General features: G+C 47.8%; 1 protein-coding gene across 1 annotated transcript; it reads right to left on the bottom strand.

The window, feature by feature from the left end:
- Positions 1-555: 555 nt before the first annotated feature.
- Positions 556-12,296, bottom strand: LOC108939061 (rho-related GTP-binding protein Rho6). Its single transcript, XM_018760172.2, has 5 exons — positions 11,969-12,296; positions 11,185-11,272; positions 3,831-3,940; positions 2,757-2,891; positions 556-2,352 (listed from the first exon to the last, which is right to left on the bottom strand). The coding sequence occupies exons 1-5, from the start codon at positions 12,086-12,088 to the stop codon at positions 2,107-2,109; spliced, it is 699 nt and encodes a 232-aa protein (XP_018615688.1). The 5' UTR covers positions 12,089-12,296; the 3' UTR covers positions 556-2,106.
- Positions 12,297-12,318: the final 22 nt, after the last annotated feature.

Genomic DNA, 12,318 nt, shown 5'->3' with positions numbered 1-12,318 from the left:
CAGTGTATAGAGACAAAGAAAATCGTTAGCGTCATCTTATTTCTGTGCAACGGAAAAACTCACACAGCCTACTGGCATAAAACACAAACAAAATGCTTTTTCCGGGAACTGCAGTGCTGCTTGAAAGTATGTGAACCCTATAGGTGGGGGTCATTATTCTTGTATAAAATATTAAAAGAAACTTATACAATCTGAATGTTAAATCTTAAAATGATTGCATAAAATGAACGAATAACTATGATTTACACACCTGACTCTACTTACCTTCTTGCTTCAACCAATGACACTTGGGCTTCACTTACCTTTACACCTGCACTACTTGTGTGTTTCTACTACGCACACGATTTCCTCTAAAGCAACATATGGAACTGGTCATTTCACACCTACTGTGTCACATGAGAAACACTGATTCTCATTAAATAAATCTCACTGTATGTAGTGTAAGTCACCTTGGTGAATAAGATATGGGCTGTTAACACTACATAAGAGTTTGTTGGAAGTCACTTTGGAGAATAGCGTCTCTAAATGAATAAATGTAAATAACCATTTCGTGGTAAAACTAAGGGACATGAGGGGTTCACACACTTTCAAGCAGCACTTTATATAGTGACTTAGTACTGATGACTGTACAAAGACAAATTCATGATAGTGCAACAAAAATATGTGAGGTTGTGTGCACATGTATCTGAAACTCAGCTCAAGTCCTTATTCCTACTGGATCAGAAAACATATTTTTCAGAAAGTGGCTTCAAATCATATATCCCTCTGCAGCCCAGTCCCAAAGATAATCTTCCTCTTTACTCCAGTACAGAAAATGTACCAGCTTTCCATGTGCCTCTCCAGTAGGAAATGGATTTAAACACTTGCTTGCCATCCCTTGATCTGATGCTCTGTCAGATGCAAAGCTGTTGGAGCGCCAAACAGCCAATCAACCTCTTCAAGGGTCCCTTGTCAACCACACGGCACTGCCACTGCTGCCAGTGTGAATCGGCACCTCCTGTTGCCCATACGGAGCCGTTTAAATAACAAATGCCAAGGTAAAAAGAGACAGCGCCGTGACCATTTCAGATTCATGTTGGTTGTGTTCCCTTGCTGGCGCCTCTCTGACTTCCACACGTCTTTCCACCCTGCCCAAGTGATCTGAGCAGAAGTGACATGTGAGGTGCCCGGTGGACAGGTCTCCCCACATGAAGCATTCATTGACACGGGCGCTGGTGTAGAAACGCGCTCAAGGCAAAAGCCATGTCAACGCCTGTTTTTACCACTGCTGGTGAGTCTGAAAGTTTGTACAGTCCTGCTCATCATTTTCCCCAAGTCGGGGAAGCAGGTGGGGTGTACACCACATCTGTCTGTTCTTATAAACTGAAATGTATGCAGGAGCCCCGGTAAAACACAACCAGCCCCAGGTAAACACACAAAGCCTTTTTTATACGTGACTAATAGCGTGTGCAGATCGTGCGTTGCAGCTGTTATCGTTTTGCAGGCGGGAATAAGGATGGGCCTAAATCACCGAGGGTTGTCGGGGATTTTTTGGTACCTATGCGGAGTGGGGGACCCAACTCCCTCTGCTCTGTATAGCCAAAATGATCAGTGCCGAACTAGGGCGAAAATGCGGAGAAACACCCACAGCGGTCTACTCATCGGCACCTGTGGGGCATATCCTGTGTACATGAGATAAGGTTTTTACACGAGAACAGCCAAATGTCAGATAGCGACGTTGTACATCACCAAGCGCACACTAAATTGCCTTTGAAATATGAATGCCATTATGTGTCCAAATTGCACTTGGAGCAGGTACGTTACCCTGCTCTGATTTTGTCGAACGGGTGCGTATATCCCACGGCAGCCAGAGTTTTCACTAAATTCCAGCTCCGGAAGGTGGATAAAACCGTGACAGTTAAATACAGATTAAAGCAAATAAATAAACATAAATAAAGAGCCAGGCCCCCACCGTCACGATATGCACCGGGGAAATGAAGGAACTAGGGGCGACGGATGTCCGGTTTTTCAAAGCGATTTGGAGCGTGAGGTGGGGTTGGGGAGGGAGTCCTTCATTACGGGTGAAGCCAAGCGCCGGTGCCTCACAACCCGAACCACCTGGGCTGCTCACATCACCGAGCAGCTCTTAGCCTTCTCCTTCTTGAAGGTGGATGTGAGCAGCTCGGAGCGGCTGGGCAAGTGCAGCAGTCTCTTGGAGAGGCGGCGTGCCGGGCTGGACTTGCCGGCGGGCTGCAGCTTGTTGAGGCAGGCCAGGGCAGCCGTGCGGAACACGCTGTGGATGCTCTTCTCCGAGGTGAAGGCGGAGCACTCCAGGTAGGCCTCGGCACCCAGCTGCTTGGCCAAGGCTGAGCCCTGCAACACGAGGATGGAAGAGAAGGGCGCGTCTTAGTCCTCGATCCTGGCTCAGTTCAGCCGCTACGAACTCAAGGGCCCAGACTGACACAAATTACCAAGCATACGATGCACTGCTAAGAGTATCTGGTGTCCGGCAGCAGGGGGAGTTGCCTGAAGGTTGCCGGTTCAAGTCTCCCCTGCTGCTATAGCAATTTCGAGCAAGGCGCTGACCCCAAACTGCTCCGGTAAAATTACACAGCTGTATAAATGACTAAATAATTGTAGGTGGCTTCACGCTGTAAGTCGCCTTGAAGAAAAGTGTCAGATAAATGAATAAATGTAAATGTAATGGTCACCGAAAGCAGCAAAGGGATGAATGCGCAAACTGGAAGCATGTTGCCCAACGTGCAGTTTGGCCCCACCTGCTCATGGGAGATGGGTGTCTGCTTCTGGTTAGACAGCTCCATCAGCGTGCAGACATCCGTGCGCAGGTCTGTCTTACAGCCGATGAGGAGAATGCGAGTGTTGGGACAGAAGTCCAGGATCTCTGTCTTCCACTGCGGAGATCGAGCACAGCCGGGTAAATGCACACAAGTCAGGGTGCAACCGGTATGCATGCGTTCGGGAATGAGGTAAAAAAAACTACTCCGCGTACCCTAATCGAAACTGCACTGCAAGTTGCTGGTTCAAACTCCAATCCCCACTACTGAAAAAAACACCCTTAAGTGATGTAAATGTATGTATTACACACTCTTCCATTACAATACCTGCCCATAGGAATAGAAACTATGAAGTAGTGGGACAGTTGGTAGTGTGGTGGTTAACACTACTGCTTGTCCACCTAAAGGTCAGAGGTTCGAATCCCATCTTCAGCTGTAGTGTCCTTGAATACTGTGCTTAGTCTAAATGGCTCAGTAAAAACTGAACAACATATAAATGAGTAAATAACTGTAAGCAGCTTAACAGTATGAAGAAAAGTGTCAGGTCAGTGTAACATACTCTTGTGATGTCGGCTAAGCTGCACATTAATAATAACATGAAATCTGAGCAGCATGGTATAAAAACGAAAAAGATACTAATTTAAAAAAAATTGTAACTGTGAAAAGTGAATGTAGACGTTCTCATAGCAAGAAATGAAAATGCCACATAAGACCCAACATTGCCGCATCAAGTTCCCACTCACTGAATGCAGCAGCGAATTGTAAATTCAGATGTTAATTTGAAAGCCTCTTTATTTAATGGCCCTCTTACTTTAATGGCCATGTTCCTATGCATTACAAATTCATGATGGCAATAGGTCCCTCCATTCAATTGCACAGATAGAAATCCACCTTATCTGCAACGGCTGGGATTCATTACACCCAATTTAAAGTGATCTGAGTCACAGAGGACCGGCAGGGAAAGGCGGGGTGCCTGTGAGTAGAACGGGCACGGTTCGAGAAGCCTGTTATCACGCTTCCCGCAGCAGTAAAACTGTCACTCGAGAGTTCAATTACCTTCTTTAGAGCGCTGTCGATGGTGTCTGGACGGCTGATGTCGAAACACAGGAGAACCGCGTCTGAGTCGCTGTAGCAGAGGGGCCGCACGTTATCGTAATACGGGGAACCTAGGGTACAAGTGAACGTGAACAGTTGAAGTACAGATTGACATCGGTTCTGCTGTGGGGACAGCTGGTAATGTATTGGTTTGTGCTGCTGTCTTTGGACCCAGTGGTTGTAGGTTTGAATCCCACCTCCTGCCTTAGTACCCTTAAGTATGGTACTTATCCTACGTTGTTCTAATAAAGCATGTTGAGCGAAGTGCTCGAGAAGAAAACCTTATGTAGTCCCCATAAGAGGAAAGCCAAGACAAAGCCTGGAAACGGTCAGGACCGGAAGTGGCCTACTCCTCTACTCAGCTCCTCAGCGCCAGGAGTCCCCCCCGTGAGACTCCGGGCGAGGTAGCGATCCACCTCCTCATCCACACGGCCGAGCAGGGGATTACACAACCGCTTCTGAGCGGCCGGGGGCCCGTGTCTGCTCCCACTCGCTGCAGATCCTTAAAACAAGGTGCCCCGTCCCCCGCGCGCGGTGCACCGGCAGTCGCCCAGTTACCACAGCAACAGCCTTGGAAAGCACCGTCTGTGTCCTGCGTGCCGCCCACCTCTCCGCATAGGCTTCCCTTACCCACCGATCGAAACCATCTCCTGATGCAGCTGCACACCCACCCATCCGCCCACTGCTAGAGAAATCCCTTCATTAGCACGCGTGCCCGCGCACACACACACACAGAAGCAGAGCTCTCACTGGCCTCCTTTATTCTCTTCCCATAATAACCCACCAGCCCTTAATTTAAGCGCAATCCCACATGAAATCCGGTGTCAGAGTTTGAAGGTAGCCCTCCTGAGAATCGAAAGCCTTGTGAGTATCAGGTATGCCACCGTGCAGTGTGTGTGTGGACACGCTGATCATGTTCGGGAAAGCATTTTCACAAACATACAGAATCCTGCTGCACTGTCTAACCCTGCCCTTTAAAAATGTGGCCAAGTACAGGAATTCAGTCCGTTGCTGTGGTTTACGAGCGCTGGGTGAGCGCACGCACACACACACACACACACACTGGAGTAGTGCAGTGTTGCCTAAGGAGCCACAGCTCCCTGGAGACATGCCATGGAACCTGTTGTGTCTTTCCTACACCCAACAGCCCTGGAATGAGAACACCGAGAAGCGAAGCGCTGCAGCAAACCGATCGGTGGAGAAGAAAACACAGACCGTTTAGCTTTCCATCGTCAGTTTACTGTGAAAGCGTGCGGCTGTGAGCCGTTCTTAGCTACTCTGAAGCTTAATTACGAGAGAAATAAACTTTCACGCTGAGAGTGTATCGCTTCATCATTCACTAACACTCGGACGGGATTAAGAAAAACTGAAGTGGTGCAGAACACGGCTGGCGTACAGCAGGGATAGTACACTGCCTTGAAGGTACTCTACGGTACTCTATGGTACTTGTATCAGTGTCATCCGTCTCTTTAGCGAGAGAACCTCGTTTCAGGTAACACACGCTGCTGCGCAATCTGCCTGTTCGAGAGGGACGGAGACGTGCGGGTACAGCAGCTGTGGTCGACAGCGAGCGCGGTCACACGTGACTTCGGTGAGAAGATGCTGCAAGCGTCTACTGCGAACGGCAAGAGATGAGCAGTGTCATCTGTTCTGCAGAGATGCACCAGCCAATACATTTTATTACTTCCAAGTGGAAGGATGCTGAATAAAAAAACAGATAGATAGAGAGACAGATAGGAGGACAGAAAGACATCTTTATTGATCCTGGAGAAAGCTGCAGGAGGCTACAGCAGCACACATACCACCAAATTGTGACAGATGACACTGCAATAACAGGAGGATAAATAAAGTATGAAATAGACAGCGGATGCAGAAAAGTAAAAAAGGTTAAAAGTCGTACTGACAACTCATTATCACTACGGTAATAAGAGGTCGGCGTCTCGACGACTCGTCTTTATAACGTTCACAGTAATGGGATTTTAAAAAAGACCGACGGTGACACACCGAACACGGCCGTTCCTCGGCCAGCTCTTAACCTAAACAAAAGACTGGAGTCAGTGCTTCGCTCGTGTCTCCATAGCAATGCTGGCAGACAGTTTGGAGGTTTTCTACATGCATCAATAGAAAAAAAAAAATGTAGGTGGTATGTTTTAAAAAAAAAACACATGCACCGCAAATTGGAAGAGCTCTGCTGAATCACGGCCGTGGTGCGCCTTTGCGGGGCAGTGAAAGAGTAAGAGAAACAGGACCGTTGTATAACCGTGACCGATATGAGCAATGACCGACATGAGATTCAGAAATCCATGGCATGTTTTAATATTTTTTTATTCTGCTATTAGGTGCCATCGCTGAGCTGCTAGGGTGAAGCATGCATCGGTCTCTCGTCTCTCTCACACACACACACACACACACACACACACACACACACACACTCATACAGCTATACTGGCCCCCAGCCCCGCATGTGGTCACGGTCCACAGGAGAAGAGATGCTCAGTGCCGAACGGTTCCCAAAGCCCCGCTGGTGGTCGGTTTCCTGGCACTACAGACCTTACACCTTTAAATCATCTTGGAGATTAAAGCGTGCTCCTCAGGCAGCCCAAAAACATGTGCGGGGGGTAATGAAAGCCAAGGACAGTTGGAGACCAAAATAGAACCAAGGCCAACAGGAGGTGAAGGAGCAGAGGCCAGCAAACCTCCCGAGACAATAGAAATGGCATGTGACCCCCCACCCCCCCCAATCTCTGCTATAATGGGACGCTGTTCAAACTCCCACATGGATCCCAGATGGGATCTCCTTTCTCAGTGAACAGTTTCTATCCCGAGGTGACTCTCCTGCTACAGGTTCAGAAGATAGAGCTGCTGAGCGCTACAACTCCCAGAATCCAGGCAGCGGGGCGGACAAAAGGTGTGCGGTGTCGTCTGGTTGCACCATTCTTAATCGACTGACTAATCTGTCACCCGAGCAGATTCAGACGCCCAATAAAGGGTGTGAATCGCTAGCGTGCTTTCAAAATAATTATGACCAACAAAGGTAACACAAATACATCTCCTGTGAGCGCTTGCATTTGAACAAATGAAACAATCAATAAGCCGCTGCTGAAAACCCTCTCAAAACAGGACGGGAATAAAGACTTAGTAGTCATGCTGCTCTGTCATTTTAGGCTCGAGTGCACGAATGAAATTTAATATGGTGATTTGTCACGCATACACCTTCACCGGAGTATGTTTTGAAATGTAGTCAGAGCAGCGCATCCGCGGGCGTCGCCGATAAAGACCCATGACAATAGACGGTAATGTGCTCCATAGGACACGCCCCCCATAGACAACGTGAGCCTCCTGCATGTCCAGACATGCCCACATCCACCGGGCAGCTGGCTTGAAAGACCAAATCGACCCGTTTCTTCAACCGCGCTCCTCCCCCACCCAGGGTACGACTGCGGCGTACCTCGATGCGGCCGCACAGATCAATCATCGAGAGCTTCTTTAACGAGAGCTGTAACAAGTGACCGCTCAACACTGCTCTGAAAAGCCCGAGCAACTGAACAAAACCATGACACGCGAGGAGGAGGACCGGCACTGTTTCTATACTAGTGCGACGTAGTGAAACGAAGAGGGACACATGCTTCGATAACATCTGAAGAACCCTTTCCCAACGGTTCACGGCACATCAGAGATTCTCTTGGAAAACCGTGTTGATGGTAGAAGAATTTGTACGTACGTCTTACTTTGGAACTTAAGTCGCAAACCCAGGAAAGAAACAAGGATAGCTGGTAGGGTAGTGATTAGATCTACTGCCTCTGGATCTAGAGGTTGCAGGTTAAACCCCCACTTCTGATGGTTGTACCCTTGAGAAAGGTACTTACCCTAATTTCCTCCCAGCTGTAAAAATGGGTAAATAATTGTAACCTTAACATTGTAAGTTGCTTTGGAGTGAAGTGTCAGCTAAATGTAAACGAAGGACTCTTGGACTTCAAGTATCTTTGTATTTAACACCACTGCTTGCATTCTAGTTTTTTCCATGTTCATCTGACCTGGTACAATGAGTTTTGAGTATTACTCTCCATAACTATCAGGCTGACTTGGTTAACCCAGTTTTGACCAAGTAATGAGGAGCTTGAACCACCATCACCCAGAACCATTTCAATACCTTAAATGAATTATCCACGATTTCTTCTTTTCTTTAGAAGCTTCACCGATTAATATATAGCGTTTGCAGTGAATCAATGGTTACAGAACCAAAAAAATATCTTGCAAAGTCTTGTAAATATTGAAAGAAAAATGCCATACATTCAGCCTCGTGGATCAAGGAGGCTGGGGTTGTTTCAGCAAGCAGAACAAGGACTCAGGTTCACGCAGTAGTTCTGGCCCATAGTCAACAGGCTTTAAAATGAGCACTGAGTGCTGGTTTACATTTCATTGAGTGGTTAAATGCAATGAGCAGTATAGTTTTAATGTTAGTATTTCACATAATCTCCCCTTAAATACCGCAGTTAAGTATGTGAACGCAAGCCAAAATAGAAGGCGCAGGGAGCCGCTGGTTTCGATTGTCCATAATAAAAATGTACACACAAATGTGCTGAGTAATCAAGAAGGTAAGAAACTGGACCTGCACCTCAATGAGCCTGAGAGCCAAGTCCCACATCAAAAAAGTCCAACGCTTAAAATTATACAATGTTTTAAACTGCTTCTAGTTAAACGGATCCTGCAGGGTTGGGAGCATGGTCAAGGTCACAGTGGCATCTCGCTGGATGGTGCATCAGCTCTGATCATCCTGGCCACCCCCTCTTCCCAATAAAATGACCACTTAATTGCCGGTCATTGCGAAGACACAGACCTAGAAGGCCTGGAGCCTTGGGTTCTGGGATTAGAGAAGCCCAGTACAGCCCGCCCCGTACTATTATACGGGTTATGTAAAGTTGATGACAAAAGATTTAAAAAGGGGACATAATCACTTAAGATTATTCCTTAACTGTTTATTACTGTTGCTCTCAGAAGAGCCAGACATACTTGAGAACCTTCCACCATCTGACCCACCGCAGCTGGCCCTAATCTACGTACCATATCACATCTGAAAGTGTTTGTGGTATAAGACAGCAGAGATAGGAAGAGTAAAAGGTACGGGCAGAATCCGGCAACCGAGGTAATCTCCGAGGAATCAAATTCTTCGTCCCGAGAAAAAACCGGCAACCAAACTGAATTTTATGCTAGAGTGAGCTCTGTCTGAGACAGCCTGAAGTGGTGAAGGTCACATGGCCCTCATAGGTGAAAAGATAATGTGCAGAAGCGAGCAGCTGTCATTTATAGCACACACACTTTGACTGAAGTTAAGGCAACAATGTGTTGGCATGAGAGAGAGTCACTGGTGCCCAATTCACTGAATATTGTCAGAGCAAGAAGTCCTGAGTCAGGGCTTCTCAGCACTAGCAGTACCCTCAATACAGGTTGCGTGTTCTTCTTTTTTTAAATTACACACTGAAAATCAGTTTGTTAAACCAAATCTGTGTTCATTAAGGAGCACCTGTAATGGTTCAAGTGGCATGTTTCTAAATTTATTTTCTGCCCTGAAACAAATAATGCTCCAGTTAATCAATGAAAATTGAATACTCGGCCTTGAAACAATTATGTAAGACAATATGTTTTTTTTTACTCTTTATTTAAATGTTGAAATTGTAAGTAAAACAAAGTTGTGTTTTTTTCCCCACAATCATTTCCATATTACGAAGTCACCTGCTGCAGTCCTAAATAACCTTATGGATTTGGCACAGAAAAAAATCTCTGCGTAGCATAGCTAATAAAAGGTCACCAGAACACAGGTTAAGAAACAGTGTGCTGTGACTGGACTTTTCAGAAGCGGTGACAACATTTTCTGAGTGAAAGATTACATTTAAGAAGCATTTTCAACATAACGGATCCTAATAGAGCCTCCTGATGAAGCTGCCTGTCCGCTGTCTCTGCTGGACATGTTAAATCAAACATCCTTACTGTCCAAGTTTCTTTCCACGTAAATTAAACCTGTGAGTTGCATGCATAATTGCAATGATGTCGTATGGACATCGATGACATTTCATGCTGCTGCAGAAGGCGGGACTTTCAACTGAATGTCTTACACGCAATCTTTTCTAGTGATGGTTGCATACGAATTTGCAGTTGGATTTCCAGAAACCAGGACAGTCCGTTGCAACAGTTTCAAGGCACCGTCAATCTTTCGTTCACACTACGTGTAGTAGAAATGGACACTAAACTAAACGCGTACCATTCAATCCCCTATTCACCTAGAGCATCTGCAGTGATTACGTCTAAAATCCTTTTCATTTATGGTCATTCAACTGACTCAGAAGCAACTTATAATTTAAGGTTTTGAGAAGAAGCCTATTAAAGTTAACATGATTTGCCCATAGAGAGGGGGTGCGGTGGCGCAGTGGGTTGGACCGGGTCCTGCTCTCCAGTGGGTCTGGGGTTCGAGTCCCGCTTGGGGTGCCTTGCGATGGACTGGCGTCCCGTCCTGGGTGTTTCCCCTCCCCCTCCGGCCTTACGCCCTGTGCTGCCGGGTAGGCTCCGGTTCCCCGTGACCCCGTAAGGGACAAGCGGTTCTGAAAATGTGTGTGTGTGTGTGTGTGTGTGTGTGTGTGATTTGCCCATTTACACAGCAGGGTATGGTATTTAAGATATAATAATTAAGGATAAAGGGGGGTGTGATGGCACAGTGGGCTTGGTTGGGTCCAGCTCCCTGGTGGGTCTGGAGTTCGAGTCCCGCTTGGGGTGCCCTGCGATGCACTGGCGTCCCGTCTTGGGTGTGTCCCCTCCCCCTCTGGCCTTACACCCTGTGTTGCCAGGTTAGGCTCCGGTTCACCGCGACCTCGCTCAGGACAAGCGGTCTCAGACAGATTCAGATTCTAAACGGGGAGCTCAAGAGGGCACTGCGAGTCCCTGCTCTAACCACTATGCCACCTGCTGCCTTGAGAAAGGACTGCACCAGCACATTTCCTTTTCCGAGCACATTTTTTGATTAACAGGGTTGCGCCAACTTCAGCTACACTCCTAATGTAACTGTCCCTGACACTGACGGTAACTCATTGGCACGACCGATGCAGCTTCGAATAAGACATCTCTTCCCATAAAAGCTGCCACCCGCGTTCTTCCGCACCGCACGACGTCAGAATGACTATGAGGAGCGAAGGGAGCAGAAAGACGGGGCCGGGCGGGGGCTGCTGTAAAAAAAAAGGCCGCGGTACGCTTTACCACGGTTAGCGCTGCAGCGAGCGGGCACGTGCCAGGCTGCCAGGTGCTTCGGAACGAACGGAACGGCGCTCACCTGACGTGTCCCACAGACTGAGCTCCACGCGCTGCTCCTCCAGCTCCAGGCACGCGGTGTAGTTCTCGAACACCGTGGGCACGTACGTCTGGGGGGGGGGGGGGAGACACGCAGTGCCCTGTGCTGTAGTTATTACTCTCATAATAATAGCTACCCAGTCATCGTCATGATTCATATCGCCACATCTGGAGCTCAAGAGCGACGTTTCCGTCAGAGAAAACACACAGTGACAGTAGTGGAGTGCAGTGCGAGCACTGAGTGAATGAATGAAGAGGGCAAAAAGTACAGTACATGGGTCCGCAAGAAGAAATCACGGCGAACCTCTAGGCTCTACACACATATCTATATTTAGTCTATATATACACACACCTCTGTATTTTTTTTTCTATATTTATTTTTTAAGACGGCGAGCTGATGCTGAACTGAGCTGCGCAGAGACTACCTGTTAACTGGGCTCGTAGCGGAGCAAGTAAAAAAAACACATTGCATGCCGAGCGGTGTACAAATCGGGATTTATACCATATCTTGTAACTCACATCACAGACAGTCTTATAATATGACATTTTCTTTCTGTATATTTATTTCCCTATCCACCCAATCGATGCACTAAATTCGTAAATTTGCTGCAGCAGCAGAGCAGAGCTGCGCGATTCCTTCCTGCCATTGAAGTGTTACTCTCCATGCCAAGAAAAGAAAGGGATCGATCCCGGTGGATTCATAATAATATCCATCCAGGCACCGCGTGCACGCAGTCAGTGTCGCAGGGCGCGCGCTCGGCTCGTACCTCGGGGTAGCAGTCCTTGGCCAGCACCTGCAGCATCGCGGTCTTCCCGCACTGCACGTCTCCCACGAGCACCAGCTTGCATCGCACCACCAGCGGCTGCGTGTTTCTCCTCTCCTTCATCTTCTGCCGGTTTGTGCGGAAGAAAAGTGTGTGAAAAAGCGCTGCGCGCGCGCGCCTGCGTGTATGTGTCTGTATTTGTGTGTGTGTGTGTGTGTGTGTGTGTGTGTGTGTGTGTGTGTGTCTAAGTGTCCCGTGTCGTAGTGGGCGCGCTCCCGCCAGTCCGCGGGTTCGTTCGTTCGTTCGTTCGTTCGTTCGTCCGTTCGTTCGTTCGTTCGTCTGAGCGCAGTGAA

The sequence above is a fragment of the Scleropages formosus genome, chromosome 19, assembly GCF_900964775.1.
Source record: "Scleropages formosus chromosome 19, fSclFor1.1, whole genome shotgun sequence".
Lineage (NCBI taxonomy): Eukaryota > Metazoa > Chordata > Actinopteri > Osteoglossiformes > Osteoglossidae > Scleropages > Scleropages formosus.
This window is presented reverse-complemented; position numbering and strand designations above follow the sequence as displayed.